At 40.1% G+C, this 17,728-nt stretch overlaps 1 protein-coding gene across 1 annotated transcript in view; it reads right to left on the bottom strand.

Moving 5' to 3' along the window:
• The window catches only part of CHP1 (calcineurin like EF-hand protein 1), a 46,618-nt gene that overhangs the window by 10,716 nt on the left and 18,174 nt on the right, over nt 1–17,728 (bottom strand). Inside the window, exons 3-4 of the mRNA XM_032343346.1 lie at nt 13,232–13,312; nt 9,316–9,443 (exon numbers count right to left, since the gene is read on the bottom strand). Coding sequence (XP_032199237.1) covers nt 9,316–9,443; nt 13,232–13,312 — 209 coding nt within the window. The remainder of the gene's footprint in view (nt 1–9,315; nt 9,444–13,231; nt 13,313–17,728) is intronic.

Raw genomic sequence — 17,728 nt, 5'->3', positions numbered from 1 at the left:
GAATTCACCTCACAAGGCTGTAAGGACTGAATGAGTTAGTATACAAGAAGCACTTTAAACTGCAGGGCACCCAGTAGGTGCTTAATAAATGTCACCTATCTGCCATTACCTCCGTGCCCTCCTTTCACACCACTCAATTCTTTCTTGGTAAAGCTTTGTTCTCTGAACATTCCAAGTACTCATTTATTCTGGTTATTCCCTGTGCCTGAAGCTATTTTCTGTTCTTTGCCTGTCTGGCTCATTCTTAGCTCAGAGAGACTTTCTTTCACTCATGCAGTGGCACCCCTCACCGCTTTCTCACCTCACCTTATCCATTTCCTTCACAAGACTTGCCACAATCATAAAGTTTGTTTCTTCATCTGTCACTTCTTCTTTTTTTAGAAGTAGGCTCCATGCCCAGAATGGAACACAACATGGGGCCTGAACTCACAACGACCCTGAGACCTAAACCTGAGCCAAGAGCGAGAGTGGGACACTTAACTGACAGAGCCACCCAGGAGCCCCCATCTGTCTTCTTCCATGTAGTCTGTCTCCCTTATTAGACAGTAAGCTCTATGAAAGCAAAGACCTTATCTGATTTATGCATCATTGTATCATGGGACTAAATTAGTGCCTGGTATATAGTAGTTGCTCAAACATTTGCCTAATGAAAGACCAAATGAATTATCTCAAATTTTTACCTTTTAATCACTGATTCTTAAAAACACAAAACATAACATTGGTTAAAATATACATAAAATGTACCATTTTGACATTTTCACAATGTATAGTTAAAGCGCTTTCACACTGTTGTGTAACCACCACCACCTACCATCTCTAGATGAAGAAATACTTCTTCATCTTCCCCATGGAACTCTGACCCATTAAACAATAATTCCCCATCTCCCCCTGACTCTAGTCCCTGACAACCTTCTATAAATTTGGGCTACTTTAGGAACCTCATACAAGAAGAATCAAACATTATTTATCTTTTTGTCTGGCTTACTATTATTATTATTATTATTTTAGCATTATCCACGTAGCATGTAGCAGAATCTCCTTCTTTTGAGGCCAAATGTTCCATTCTATGTATATAATGCATTTTGTGTATCTTTTCATCTTTCAATGGACATTTCAGTTGCTTCTACCTTTTGGCTGTTGTAAATATGCCGCTCACTGTTTCTTCTTGGCTACTCTCCCTAATTCCACTTTACAATATTCCTCATCATCCAAATAAAAGAGCTTCACGCAGACTCATTTCCCACATCATTCATTATGTGTTATAAAAAAACTTCAGGGGTGCCTGGGTGGCTCAGCTGGTTAAGGATCTGTCTTTGGCTCAGATCGTGGTCCCTCAGTCCTGGGATCTTGGTTGGGCCCCATGTTGGGCTCCCTGCTCAGCAGGGAGTCTGCTTCTCCCTCTGCCCCCCTTCCTACTCATGGTCTTGCTCTCTTTCAAATAAATAAAAAGTCTTAAACAAACAAAACTTCAATAATTTAAGATAATTAGAATAACAACAGGGAAGCTCATAGACCTCTCCCTTCGCATAAGGTGGGTGGTCCATTTCATACAAGACATTATAACCTCCCTAATTTGAAAAGGAAAGCAATCAGGAACCATTCCTCGGAGACAAGGAGATTAGTACTATGTGTGCTTGGGCATGTGCCTACATAGGTACAGTTCAGCCCTGGTGGTTGCCCTTGACATAATGGCCCGACTTCATTCTCTTGCCTGTGGATATCCAATTTTCTCAGCACCATTTGTTCAAAAGGCTGTCTGTTCTCTTTCTATTGAATAGTCTTGGCACTCTTGTCAAAAATCAAGGGATTTGACAAGGGATGCCTGGGTGGCTGGGTGGGTTAAGCCGCTGCCTTCAGCTCGGATCATGATCCAAGGGTCCTGGGATCGAGTCCCGCATTGGGCTCCTTGCTCAGCGGGGAGCCTGCTCCTCTCTCTGCCTCTGCCTGCCTCTCTGCCTGCTTGTGTGTACTCACTTGCTCTCTCTCTCTCTCTCTCTGGCAAATAAATAAAAAATCTTAAAAAAAAAATCAATTGACAAGGTGGGGCGCCTGGGTGGCACAGTCATTAGGCATTTGCCTTTGGCACAGGTCATGATCCCAGGGTTCTGGGATCCAGCCCCGCATCGGGCTCTCTGATCAGCAGGAAGCCTGTTTCTTCCTCTCCTACTCCCCCTGCTTGTGTTTCCTTTCTCGCTGTGTCTCTTTCTGTCAAATAAATAAATAAAATCTTAAAATACTGTCAACTTTTTTCAAAGAAATGGAACAAATAATCCTATAATTTGTGTGGAACAAGAAAAGACCTCGAACAGCAAGAGGAATGTTGAAAAAGAAAACCAAAGCTGGTGGCATCAAAATTTGAGACTTCAAGCTCTATTACAACGCTGTTATAATCAAGACAGTATGGTACTGGCAAAAAACCTGACACACAGATCAATGGAATAGAATACAGAGCCCTGAAATGGACCCTCAACTCTACGGTCAACCAATCTTCGACAAAGCAGGAAAGAATGTCCAATGGAAAAAAGACAGTCTCTTCAACAAATGGTGTTTGGAAACTGGACACAGCATTCTTCTGCCACAAGCAGAAGAATGAAACTGGACCATTTCCTTACACCACACACGAAAATAGACTCAAAATGAATGAAAGGCCTAAGGTGAGACAGGAATCCATCAAAATCCTTGAGGAGAACACAGGCTGCAACCTCTTCGGACCTTAGCAGCAGCAACTTCTTCCTAGAAACATCGCCAAAGGCAAGGGAAGCAAGGGCAAAAATGAACTATTGGGACTTCATCAAGATAAAAAACTTTTGCACAGCAAAGGAAAAGACAACTGACAGAATGGGAGAAGATATTTGCAAATGACATATCACATAAAGGGCTAGTATCTAAAATCTATAAATAACCTTTCAAGGTCAATACCCAAAGAACAAATAATCCAATCAAGAAAAGGGGAGAAGACCTGAACAGACGTTTCTGCAAAGAAGACATGCAGATGGCCAACAGACACATGAAAATGTGCTCAATACCACTTGGCATCACAGAAATACAAATCAAAACCTCAATGAGATACCACCTCACACAAGTCAGAATGGCTAAAATTAACAAGTCAGGGAACAACAGATGTTGGTGAGGACGTGGAGAAAAGGGAACCTTCTTACACCGTTGGTGGGAATGAAAGCTGGTGCAGCGACTCTGGAAAACAGTATGTAGGTTCCTCTATGAAGGCAGAGCTACCCTACGATCCAGCAATCTCACTAGTGGGTATTTACACTGAAGATACAAATGTAGTGATCCAAAGGGGCACGTGCACCCCAATGTTTATAGCAGCAATGTCCACAATAGCCAAACCATGGAAAGAGCCTAGATGAGCATCAACAGATGAATGGATAAAGAAGATGTGGTATACATACACACAATGGAATACTATGCAGCCATCAAAAAATGAAATCTTGCCTTTTGCAACGAAGTGGATGGAACGAGAAGGTATTAAGCTAAGTGAAATAAGTCAATCAGAGAAAGACAATTGTATGATCTCACTGATATGAGGAATCTTATTTTTTTTTAAAAGATTTTTATTTATTTATTTGACAGAAGAGAAATCACAAGTAGATGGAAAGGCAAGCGGGGGTGGGGGGAGGAAACAGGCTCCCTGCTGAGCAGAGAGCCCGATGCGGGACTCGATCCCAGGACCCCGAGATCATGACCTGAGCCGAAGGCAGCGGCTTAACCCACTGAGCCACCCAGGCGCCCCTGATATGAGGAATCTAAGAAACAAGACAGGATCATATGGGAAGGGAGGGAAAAATGAAACAAGACGAAACCAGAGAGGGAGACAAAGCATAAGAGACTCTTAATCTCAGGAAACAAACTGAGGGTTGCTGGAGGGGAAGGTAGTGGGAGTGATGGGGTGGCTGGATGATGGACGCTGGGGAGTGTATGTGCTATGGTGAGCGCTGTGAACTGTGTAACACTGATGAATCACAGACCTGTACCCCTAAAACAAATAATACATTGTATGTTATTTTATAAAAATTAAATCAAATCTTTAAAAAGACTTATTAATCAAACAAATCTTTAAAAAAAAGCATTCTACAAGATGTCCTTTTCTTCTTGAACAGGGAATTAACTACCCGTTTTTCTTACGTAAATATCTCTTGTTAAAAATTCTTCCCAGGGTGCCTGGATGGCTCCGTTAACAACATCTGATTCCTGATTTTGGAAAAAAAACTTTTCCATCTGGGACACCCGGGGGCTCAATCCATTAAGTGCCTGACTCTTGATTTTGGCTCAGATCAGGATGGTCCTGAGCTGAGCTCTGAGATTGGCAAGTAGTGAGCTTCTCTCCTTCTCCCTCTGCCCTTCCCCCAGCTCATGTACAGGGGCTCTAAAATAGATAAAATCTTTAAAGAAAATGGTTATGATGATCAATTTTAGGGCAACCCTCTCAGGTCTTCTCCCTCTTCAGGAGCTTTGTACCATCACTTTACTAACACTCCAGAAACTTTGCTTTGCTGCCCACCAAAAAAAAAAAAAAAAAACAAAAAACATGATGAATTCTATGTTATGTATTGTTTTTTTACCATAATTAAAAAAAAAAAAATCTTCCTCAGTGCCCTCGAACTTCCAGATTCTGTGTCATAAATGTGCTTTTAGTATATTTCTGGGATCCAAAATGAAATATGGTTCCTAAAATGTATTCTCTTTAGCACAGAGTGGGATTACCATTACACTCATTCTGTTCTTATGGCCTGATACTACATAACTCTGAGGTGAGGGCCAAGGTGCTGCAAGTCAGTCAGCCATGACGTACAGTGGCTGCATCTTGGATTTATTCCTTAGGTTTTGTTTAAACATGCTACTGGACCCAAGTGTAGAACTCTAGTATATCCCTTACAGCATTCATTTTATTAGATTGAGTCCAGCTTTTTCCAGCCTATCAGTATTTCTTTTGGTTCTGATTCTGCGGTATCTTATCTTCACTATACCTCCAAGTTTATAGTCAACCAGAAGCTGGTTTGTTATTGAATTCTAATTTCTTCTCTCAAGACTAAATACTACTTGAGACAAAGCCTGTTTCGCTATGTGATACACCTGTAACTACTATTTTATATGTCAACTATACTTCAACAATAATAATAATTTTTAAAAGACACAGAGCTGTTCCACAGCCTCCAATGTCATATCTATTATTTAATTGGGACACCTGGGTGGCTGAGTTAGTTAAACGTCCCAGTCTTGGTTTCGGCTCAGGTGATGATCTCTGGTCCTGAGATGGGACCCCGCATCAGGTTCTATGCTGAGCAGCGAGCCGACTTGGGGATTCTCTCCCTCTGCCCCTCCCCCTGCTCATGGATGACATGCGCTCGCTCTCAGATAAATAAATAAATCTTAAAACAAATAAATAACGAAGAAGCACATCTGTTACTCTGTCACAAAGTTGCCTTAATACTTTGGCAATTGGGGAGTCTGGGTGGCTCAGCCAGTTAAGGGACTGCCTTTGGCTCAGGTCATGATCCCAGGGTCCCAGGAATAAGTCCCGCATCAGGCTCCCTGCTCAGTGGGGAGTCTGCTTCTCCCTCTGACCTCCTCCCCTCTCATACTGTCTCTCACTCTCAAATAAATAAAATCTTTAAAAAAGAAATACTTTGGCAACAGCATTTCAATATAATTGGTTTCCTTTATGATCCTATGTATTTGCTTTTATGGTTTTAAAAGTATTCTGAGATGGGGTCAGTAGGATTCACTAGACTGCCAAAGGAATTCATGACTTAAACAAAGAGAGTTCCTCCCTACCCCTAAAAGTAGAGCTCATGCAAAGAGGGAATTCAGGTAACCGGTATGTGTTAGGTCTGATGACCTTTAAAGTCTCCTCTAATCCTGGATTAGAAAAGCAAGCATAGTTTCATTCTGTGCTTTCATAGCAGCACAGAACGTCTTTTAATGGTCTCCTTAACCGACTCACTTGATTCAGGGATTCTCTCCCTCCCTCTGCAAATCGTTCCAACTGACGTGGTGGCACACTGCGTACTTGTAGCTACTGGGCAACACCTGAGTGTCACTCCACCAGCTACCCTGGAGGCTCTCCAAGAGTCAGGTGTATACATGCCCTACAACTGGGCTATCTGTACTGTTAATAAAAACTACATATAATTAATAAAAAGTGAAATATGTATATAAAAACAAAATTATTGTTTCTGAGAAAATTACTTTTGAGAGATTCAAAATTAAGTTACCAGAAATAAAAAAACAAACACCTGCTACTAATGTAAAGTATGGCAGAACAAGCACAAGAGATTAAGGAAAAATGTAAACAACAGAAAGATTCTATTTTCGGAATGCTTTATGAGTATCTTTAAGCTTTTTCTCCACTTAAAAGAAACTGCAACCAGAAACCTCAGACTATATACATTGTAGATGTGCTCTATGTAAAACGTTACACAACTCCCATCAGCAGACTTTTACAAAAACAAATAAAACGCAAAAACTCTTAGTTCCACACCAAAAGATCGGGCAGTGAATGTGTTTTTAAATATTTTAAGGTAAAAAAAAAAAAAAAAAAGAAATCTTGCAGTTTGCAATGATGTGGATGGAACTAGAGGGTATTATGCTGAGTGAAAAAAGTCAATTAGAGAAAGACAGTTATCATATGATCTCACTCATATGTGGAATTTAAGAAACAAAATAGAAACATAGGAGAAGAGAGAGAGAGAAAAAAAAAAAAACAAGATGAAATCAAACAGGAAGAAAAACCTTAAGAGAGACTTAATCATAGGAAACAAACTGAGGGTTCCTGGAGGGGAGGGGGGGATGGAAGGATGGGGTAACTGGACATTAAGGAGGGCACATGATGTAATGAGCACGGGGTATTTTATAAGACTAATGAATCACTGACCTCTACCTCTGAAACCAGTAATACATTATATGTTAATTAATTGAATTTAAATAAACAATAAATATTTCAAGGTAAAATAAAATATTAAACCATGTATCCTCTTCTGTGATTCTATGCTAGAGCTGGGTTTTTCAATTATTTTTTTTTTTAAGATTTTATTTATTTATTTGAGAGAGAGAGTGAGAGAGAGCACGAGAGGGGAGAAGGTCAGAGGGAAAAGCAGATTCCCTGTGGAGCTGGGAGCCCGATGCGGGACTCCATCCTGGGACTCCAGGATCATGACTCGAGCCGAAAGCAGTTGCTTAAACAACTGAGCCACCCAGGCGCCCTCAGTTTTTATTTTAGTCCTGGTCTGACAACACCGAGTAAGAAAATTTTATTATGCTAATGTCAGAATCAGGCAAACATGTACTAGACATAAGCTGAAACCCTTAAAACGTTGAGAAATAAGTTTTGTCTCAAGTAGTATTTAGTCTCGAAAGAAGAAATCAGAATTCATGGGGCACCTGGGTGGCTCAGTGGGTTAAGCCTCTACCTTCAGCTTGGGTCACAGTCTCAGGGTCCTGGGATCAAGCCCTGCATCAGGCTCTCTGCTCAGCAAAGAGCCTGCTCCCTGCCCTGCCTCTGCTTGCCTCTCTGCCTACTTGTGATCTCTCTCTCTGCCAAATAAATAAAAATTTAAAAATTAAAAAAAAAAATCTTAAAAAAAAAAAGAAATCAGGGTGCCTAGGTGGCTCAGTGGGTTAAGCCTCTGCCTTCGGCTCAGGTCATGGTCTCAGGGTCGTGGGATCTAGTCCTGGATCAGGCTCTCTGCTCAGCAGGGAGCCTGCTTCTCTCTCTCTGCCCACTTGTGATCTCTCTCTCTGTCAAATAAATAAAAACCTTAAAAAAAAAGAAAAGAAATCAGAATTCACTAACAAAGTACTCAATACATCTGAGAACGATTCATTGGAGTTCTACTTTCTTCTACATTGCTTTGTTTGTACTTAAGTTTTCTGCTCTTCATTAAGGTACATGATACTGTGGTAAAGAAGAGCAGTATTTTACTATTTTGGTTCAAAAATCTTCCCTGTCTTGTATAACAAAACTTATTTCAGTGCTTCTGAAACTCTTTACCTGAAATATCAAGACAGGAGTAAAATCATTGTCCCCTAGCCAGGGAGATCAGACGATGTGGCCCAAAGGCCATGAGTTAAAAGTTTAAGACTCATGTACCCATCTTTTTTCTTCTTCTTCTTTTTTAAGTAATCTCTCTGCCTAACAAGGGGCTGGAACTCATAATTCGGAGATCAAGAGTCACATGCTCTACTGACTCAGCCAGACAGGCAGCCTGCATCTTTCAATGTGTAAATTTGGCATTATATTCTATGATTTATCTACATTTGTCTCAATATTAAAAAGCCTTTTATTTTTCTTTAAATCATTGAATACAAACTTGATGGGCCCCATATATTCTGTGGCTTCGAAGACCTCTCTGTATACCACAGTGCACTCTTTTTTTTTTTTTAAATTAATTAATTAATTTATTTGACAGCAATCACAAATAGGCAGAGATGCCGACAGAGAGAGAGAGAGAGAGAGAGGGGAAAGCAGGCTTCCTGCTGAACAGAGACCCTGATGCGGGACTCGATCCCAGGACCCTGGGATCATAACCTGAGCTGAAGGCAGAGGCTTAATCCACTGAGCCATCCAGGCGCCCCGACCACAGTGCACTCTTGCAAGAGAAGCTTAGGCTCAATCAATGCAATACGATTTTCACTTCAATTTCAACTTGTGTTGAATGAAAAGAGAAGTTGAATTTCAATTTCTAGAGAAGTGTTGTAAGGGATTAGGCAATCCCATAGATGAATCAATAAGGGCAGAGGGAAATCTAACAAATAGCCAAGGAAAGGAGGCAAGAGGCAAGGGGAGAAAAGTTAAATCTTGTACTAAGCCAGCTGTGTACTCCTACTTGAGTCACATTCAGTATCCATCAAATTCTAAGATCAGCTGAGACTGCCACTCTTCCTTATAGGTGGTGCTAGGTCTCATTCACTGTTGCTCTAGCACTCACCACACTGCCTGGTGCATGGGAGGCATTCTATGAATTTTAAGGATAATATTAGCGGCTAAGTTCTTATTGCCAAGTACGTGACATATTTTAACTCATTTAATCATCACAACATCCTTATGCGAAACCCCTTAACACCCCATTTTACACAAGACGAAACCAAGGCCCAAAGATTTTAAATAATTTGCCCAAAGTCACATGACTGAAAAGCAGCAGAGCTGGGATTCGAACCCAGTCCATGTCATTCCACAGTCTGAGCTCTCAATCACTAAGCTCTTGTAAATGCTCGCTCAATGAATGAATGAGTAAAATAAATGATTTGTAAATGCAAATAAAAGCAAATATTTTAAGCCAGAAAACTTTATCTCCTTACAGTGCAGTTTGTTGCTTCGGCTATTGAGTGGTTCTGGTCCATTCACATCTTTGCTCTTTTCATTATCTTCAATGGGTCGAAAATGAGCCAAAGTTCTCATGAATCCGCGAAAGTTTACCTGGTCCTCTCTGATTGGGAAACAGAATAAACAGAACACTATCTCAATCAGAGTGATTCTTTCTTATGAATCTAATATGCTGACAACAGTTTTAGCTAGAGTGGCCGAAAGTCCATTTAACAAGGTCTTTTCCCATATGCACAATTCTTTAGGGCTCACAAGATATATTTTATTAAGTGTCACCTCAACCTTGTGAGGTGGGTATTATTTTTCCCATGTTATAAATGATTAACCAGACTTAGGTAACAACTCAGCAGAGTCACCTACTCGAGTTCCTTATAGCTCTTTTCCCAAAAAGGATTTCAAGCAACACCAAAGGCTACATTATCAGGCAAGCCAGAACCTAAACTACTGCTTCAGACTCTAAAGCAAGCAGTAAGTTAGCTATGCCAACCCAATGACTCCCCAGCCACTTCTCATGCTTCCCCTGCAGTCACATCCACCTAGTGATATTTTAAGGATAAAGTATACTATGGAAAAGCAGCATCTAAAATAAAAATTTTGCTATAAAAGCAACAAATACATTTTTAGAATTTGAGGGGAAAAAAATAGAAAAATACCACTCCTGTAGCAATTACAATTATTACTATCTTTTCTTCTATTCATTTTTCTATGCTTTTTTGGTAATTGTGAACATAATGCATATATAATTCCCTATTGTGCTTTCTTAAACTTTTAAGCACGTCTTCAACCAATATAAACACTTTGAAAGATTTCAAATGCTGCAAAATCATTGTGTTAATTATGATTTTATTATCCCCTCATAAATGGATAGGTTGCTCATGATCATGATGTTGGGAAGACTCTTGTATAAAGCTTTTCTGGTACTTGAGACTAGAGAAGAATCTTTCTATCGTGCCACAGGCAAATCAGTAACCCTGAGAGAAATCATTCTAAAACTTCAATGAACAACGTACTTCAAAGAAGAATATATGACGTGACAAAGTTGTTTACCTGTGGCAGTCATGGAAAGAACAGGTTGCGTGGTTCCTGTGACTAGCTAAAAGTAAAGCCCAGTCTTTTTTTTTTTTTTTAAAGATTTTATTTATTTGACAGAGATATCACAAGCAGGCAGAGAGGCAGACAGAGAGAGAGTGAGAAGCAGGCTCCCCGCGGAGCAGAGAGCCCGATGCGGGGCTCGATCCCAGGACCCTGAGATCATGACCCCAGCCGAAGGCAGCGGCTTAACCCACTGAGCCACCCAGGCGCCCCAATCCCAGTCTTTTTTTTGCCCCACTGAATCGCTGTGGTATCGTGTCTCTTAAGTGCCAGGCAGACACAGAGACCAGTCTTTCTGAGGGTGGATTTCAAAAGCTAGCTCATGAGTCCACTGTACTCAAAAGAATGACTGTTAGTTTTTGAAGCCAGGTACTGCAAATGGAGCAGTAGATCTGGGGAATCAAGGTGTGGAATAAGATTTGAAGCAAATGCCAGAACAAAAGATTAATGAGTATAAATATTACTGCCATCATAGGTCTCTGAGTAAAAGGGTATACTGAATACCAATGCTGCACTTTCCAATCTCATTTAAAAAAAATTCCACTTGCATAAGACTAGGGAGAGAAGAAACAAAAAACCCAGAAACTGGGTATCTGTATCTTATTAGAGTGATTAGCGGAAGGGCCTCTTGCCGACAGTTTAGTAGTGTGGCCTGGCACAGGCCTTGGCTTCCTCACGCACACCCGCCTAGCGTTCTGAGCAGAACATTACACAGGATGGCAGGTGATACTGTAGTAAAAAACCGTTTCCCACCAACTGCTTTTCCTAATAACCAATGTTTACTATAGAACTCTGAAAAAAATGTTGGCATATTGACTCCACTGGGTTTACTTTTCATTACAAGAGGTTTGGATACAAAGCATAGTTGTGGAAGTTCCAATGCTGGACAGGATCAATGCTCTGTATGGGCTAAGGAGGAAGTAGGAAAAAAATAAAAATAAAAATACCCAAGATTTCAGCACAAAAACTACCAGAAACCAACAGGGCAGTTCATGGAGAAAAAAAGGAGAAAATGAAGAAGGGCAGGAGATTCCTCCTGGTCAACATGAATCTGAAGAGAGCCAAGTTTCATTTCATTCGATTTCTGTCTTCACATAAATTAGCTGCTAGGCTTCCCCTCGCCCCCTGCCCCAGCCCAGTCACTCAGCTTTACTGAATGCCCAAATTCTCAACTGCAGATTCTTTTGCTCTCAGTGCAGAGTTCTAAAATTTCCTCTCCATTTTATCTGATAATATCCTCGCTGACACTGAGTCTCATTATTAAGAAATTGGCAACCACTGAACTTTTTAAAGTCCTTTGGGTCATACAGATAAGTCACAAGGAACCAGGAAGAAATTGTTAAAGAGATTACTTAAAATAACATAATAAGCTTTATTCAGAAAAAGGTACCTAATCAAATCTATAAATATTTACTCAGGACTTGGGAGTCAGTGTATTGGGTAGTGAAGCGTATCAAAAGCCTGGACAAACCCAAATCTGTTTGACAAACTGTGTGTGGTAGAGGGGACTGTACCCTTAGCCAATGTTCTAAAGAAAAATAAAGGCTGTGGAAATGTTCCACATTAAAGGAGGCTGAAGAGCCATGACAACTGACCCAGAATGGATCGTGTATTGGACAGGGAGGAAGTACTATCAGGAAGATTAAAAGAGGAATATGATTGATATATTAGAATAAAATAGACAATGGGAGAAACCGGTGAAGGTGGTCAAAGGGAACAAACTTCCAGTTATAAGATGCGTAAGTTCTGGGGACATCACGTACAACATGGTGACAACATGTAATAATACCTCTAGTGCTGTGCTGTCTATTTCAAAGTTGCCAAGAGAGTGGATTATAAAAGTTCTCATCATACAGAAACAGTAACTGTGTAAGGTGATAAATGCATTAACCTTATTGTGATACTCATTTCACAATATATACATAAATAAAACCACTGTGCTATCTATATACCTTAAACTTACACAATATGACATTTCTCAATAAAGCTGGAGAAAAGAACAAAATACATAATATTTTATATTAGTATTACAGCAGCTGATTGGTGCTATAGGTGTAAATTACACACAAGATTTCAAAGACTTAATATTAAAACAAATGTAATAGATTAAATATGTTGACTATATGTTAAATAATATTTTAAATACATCAGATAATAAAATATATATTGACATTATTAACTTGCTTATTTTTTACTTTTTTTTATGTGGGTACTAGAAAATTTATAATCACGTATGTGACTTGATTATATTTTCACTGGCTGGAACACAGGGAGACAGAGAGTATATGCCAATGAGACAAAAGGTTAACGATGTAACAGTAGATGCATCTGGGTGAAAGACATACAGGAGTTCTTTGTATTTTCAATTTTAAAGATTTATTTATTTATTTATTTGTTTGACAGAGAGAGAGAGAGAGAGAGATCACAAGTAGGCAGAGAGGCAGGCAGAGAGGGAGGAGGAAGCAGGCTCTCCACTGAGCAGAGAGCCCGATGTGGGGCTCGATCCCAGGACCCTGGGATCATAGACCTGAGCTGAAGGCAGAGGCTTTAACCCACTGAGCCACCCAGGTGCCCCTGTATTTTCAATTTTAGCAACTTTTCTCTAAATTTGAAATTATAAACAGAGATTAAAGACAGAATTTTGAAAATAGGCTCATATACCTATTAGAAGAGATAGTCTAAAACAACCAAGTTAAGGATGTCCAATATAGTCAGGACGATCGTGGTCTAAAAGGGCCCAACCAATAGCATTATTCCAAATTTGCCTCAGCAAGGAAGCCAACAACTGCAGGGACTCACCCCTCTGGAAAGAAGGCATTGATGATCCGGTCCCCCAATGGATTGATGGCAAGTTCCGGAATTCGCTGGAAATCTTCCCGGCTGCCAAGAGAATCACCTTGAGTTAGAGACTATTGGCCCTTAGCAGGAATTCATTCAGTCATGCAAGAGTACAACCTAGCAAGAATATTACCTCGTGGAATTTACTTCTGTGGCAAATTATACCAAATAAGTGCAAAGAATAGCACTTTAGTAGCGGCCAAGTGTTTCTTGCACCAACTCAGGAGTGGAAGAAGCCAGATTCGACTATGCCACATTCCAGTGAATTCAGCACACAAGTTACGTCAATAAAACAACTAACAAGCAAATACTGAGCTGTCCCTGTAAATCATTCTTTGAACATTACCATTTTGTACTTAGTTACTAAGTTTGGAATGAACAGCAGCTCCAACTATCAACACCACAGAGCTTGTGTATAGTAGCAAAAATCCTGGACCCTTGCTAGAATCTACAACATCTACGAAATGCAAGGAATTCTTGGGCAGTGTCCAAGGAAAGAATGAAGTGTGACAACTAAGTGATTTCCATTACTTCCTTGCTCTGATTCTGGCCTTTTCTCCATTGCCTTCTACAGACCCAGACCACAGAAATATTCAAACCTTGATCCTGAAAGAGCAGTCATCCTCTCACAACTTGGAAGTTATGCTAAGATGAATATTATTAGCTGCCATTCGCTGTATACATACCATGTGCTGCTCTGTTTATACACATTATCTCATTTCTTTAGGCCAACATTTTATCTGTACTCTTTTCAAGTTGAGGAAACTGAGAGGCAGTGAGCTAAAGTGACTTGCCCAGTGCTATGAGCTAGTAAGTGGTAGAACTATGAAATAAGTCTAAATTTAAATTGAAGTCAAATACATGTTCTTTTTTCTAAAACAACAACAACAAAAACCCCACATTTCTGGGGCGCCTGGCTGGCTGAGTCAGTAGAGAGCATGACTCTTGAGTTTGAGTCCCACATTAGGTGTAGAGATTACTTAAAAATAAAATCTTGATAAATAAAATAAAATGAAACAGAATAGAATAATAATAAAAACACAGGGTGCCTGGGTGGCTCAGTCGGTAAAGCATCTGCCTTTGACTAAAGTCATGATCTCAGGGTGCCAGGATGGAGTCCCCTATTTGCTCTCTGCTCAGTGGGGAGTCTGCTTCTTGCTCTCACTCTCCCTGTGTCCCCCAACCCCCTTGGTCCTCTCTCAAATAAATAAAATCATTAAAAAAAAATGCACAGACTTCTTGGGTGCCTGCGAGGCCAAGTTGGTTAAGCAACCAACTTCAGGTCAGGTTATGATCCCAGGGTTGTGGGTTTCAGCTGTACCAGGCTCTGTACTCAGCAGGGCGTCTGCTCAAGGTTCCATTCCTCTCCTCTGACCCACTCCCCTTTATCTCTTTCACTCTCTCAAATAAATAAATAAACAAACAAACAAATAAATAAATAAATAAAATCTTTTAAAAAAGTTATTCACTTATTTGAGAGAGAGAGAGAGAGAGCACACAGCAGTAGGGAGAGGGGCTGAGGGAAAAACAGACTCCCCACTTAGCCAGGAGCTCAACCTGGGGCTCGATCCCAGGACCCTGGGATCACAACCTGAGCTGAAGGCAGACACTCAGCTGACTGAGCCACTGGGGCACCCCAATAAATAAACACACCACACATTTCTTTCCCATATCAAACATTCTGAAAGAGAGGTGCTCGCCCAAAGAATGTTCAGTAAGGAATTTCTAAAAATTTCTTAGTTGATATTCAGTGCCAAGAATATAAAACTGTCTATAACATATCCATACTCCTCAAAAATACGGATGTCACGAAGGACAGAGAAGGCAGGTTACTCCAGATCATAGGAGACACACGACTGAACTCAATGCATGATCTAGACTAGGAATAACATTGCCACAAAGGACATTACTGAGCTACGTAATTCCATACAGAATATATAATTATGTAATAGTATATAACTGTATCAAAATACTGAATTTCTTGACTTTGACACAAGAATGTCACAATGAAGTCTGGGGCAAAATATTAACAATTGGTAAATCTAGATTTCAGGTATGTAGAAGTTTTTGTATTATTCTTGGAACTTCTCTATAAGTTTGAAATTAGTATTTCCAGATAAAAAGTAAAAAAAAAGTAAAATAAAAATAAAAAAATAAAACTCAAATAAGCCCCACTCTTGCCTTCAAGATGTTTACTATCAGAAGAGATAAAACTTATTCCTCTACCCACTTTGTACTAACTGCTAATGAAATACCCCTATTTTATCGAGAAGCCTTCAATACCATGTTTCTCTTAGAACGGTTTAACATTTAGATGGTGCTAAATTAACTGAAGAAGCTCATCTCCAGCACATCTGGTGGTGACACAGGTTGAAACTGACCTAGGAGAATAAATGCAGGGCTCTGGAACAGTAACTTTAAATTCTAATCTTCCGGGGCGCCTGGGTGGCTCAGTGGGTTAAGCCTCTGCCTTCGGCTCAGGTCATGATCCCAGGGGCCTGGGATCGAGTCCCGCATTGGGCTCTCTGCTCAGCAGGGAGCCTGCTTCTCCTCATCTCTCTCTCTGTCTGTCTCTCTGACTATTTGTGATCTCTCTCTCTGTCAAATCAATAAATAAAATCTTTAAAAAAAAAAAAAAATAAAATAAATTCTAATCTTCCTTGATCACTTACGGTAATAATTTTTACATCAATTAATGAACCAAAAGAAGACATTGCTTAAGATGATAAAAGATAAAGGAAGTTACAGAGGTCCTGATTATTTGATTCTACAAACATGTACTAAGTTCTAATTACATAACTTGTTCTGTAATACAAAGTCCAAGTTATCACCCAAAGTGGTTCCTCTTCCTTGACAGAAGTTAAGAAACAATAACTACTCCCTTTTAAAATGAAGATTAAGGCTCATTTGAATTGCACAGCCACATACCTCAGCTTAAAGTCTAACAAGCTAGAGTAATTTTAGCTGAGAAACAGCACAGTTTAAATACCATGTCTAATATCAGGCAGTGAGTACACAATCCAGCCTGAACTTCAGTCTCAAAAGGGATCTGGTCTTGGAATTCCAATGTCAGTGAGACCAAAACCTGTCCTTTGACACTTTTTTTTTTTTTAACTCTACTCTTGGAATTTAGATTTTTTATACATACATTTTTATTTTTTTATTTTTTTTTATTTTTTTAATTTTTTTTTTTTTTTTTTTTTTTTTTTTTTTAAGATTTTATTCATTTATCAGAGAGAGAGAGAGAGCGAGCACAGGCAGACAGAATGGCAGGCAGAGGCAGAGGGAGAAGCAGGCTCCCTGACGAGCAAGGAGCCCGATGCGGGACTCGATCCCAGGACGCTGGGATCATGACCTGAGCCGAAGGCAGCTGCTCAACCAACTGAGCCACCCAGGCGTCCCTTTTTTTATTTTTTTTAAAGATTTTATTTATTTGACAGAGAGAGGTCACAGTAGACAGAGAGGCAGGCAGAGAGAGAGAGAGAGAGGGAAGCAGGCTCCCTGCTGAGCAGAGATCCTGATGTGGGACTCGATCCCAGGATCCTGAGATCATGACCTGAGCCGAAGGCAGCGGCTTAACCCACTGAGCCACCCAGGCGCCCCTATACATACAGTTTTATAAGGCCAAGAGGAATACTGTTGATAGTATCAAGATTAAAATGAAAGAGTAAAAAACAATAGTTTGTAAACAGCTCAATAATACACAGTTTGTTATTATTAGTTGTTCTATAGCAGAATGGAGATCACATGGGCAATTTTTTCTAAAACATAACTTAAATTTGTCCACTGACGCGAACCTAATAGAGAAAAATATATACTCTAAGCAGCCCACACATGGAAGATTTGTTCAAAATCTGTGTGTACTCATTAAAAAGCATGCCAATATTATATTGTATCTTACAGTATACCTGGGAAAATCTTCCTCAAAGATATTTTTTTCCCTCAAAGATATTTTAAGAAAAGATATTATAACTGGAAGTAGGCAAGTCTGAGCATAGAATCATATATAACAGAATTCTTTTTTTAAAAAGAGTTTTATTTATTTGGCAGAGAGAGAGAGATCACAAGGAGGCAGAGAGGCAGGCAAAGGGAGAGGGGGAAGCAGGCTCCCTGCTGAGCAGAGAGCCTGATTTTGGGGGTGGGAGGCTCGGGGGCTCGGGTGTCCCCAGGACCCTGAGACCATGACCTTAGCCAAAGACAGAGGCTTAACCCATTGAGCCACCCAGGCGCCCAATATAACAGCATTCTTTGTGGCTAAGAAATTCCCAGTGAAGAGTGGTTTTCCATACCCTCAGAAAGAAAAGGCTGTTTGAGAGACTTTTAGTAACCAGGAGGGCCAGTCCTCTACACTGATCTCCAGTATGCAGGTTCCTTCTCTGACTGGAAAATCAGCCTCAGTTAACTGTTTATATTTCAAGCCCCAGGGTCGATGGTGAGATGACTTATACATAATGAGGA

Source organism: Mustela erminea, chromosome 5 (genome assembly GCF_009829155.1).
Source record: "Mustela erminea isolate mMusErm1 chromosome 5, mMusErm1.Pri, whole genome shotgun sequence".
NCBI classification, from domain to species: domain Eukaryota; kingdom Metazoa; phylum Chordata; class Mammalia; order Carnivora; family Mustelidae; genus Mustela; species Mustela erminea.
This window is presented reverse-complemented; position numbering and strand designations above follow the sequence as displayed.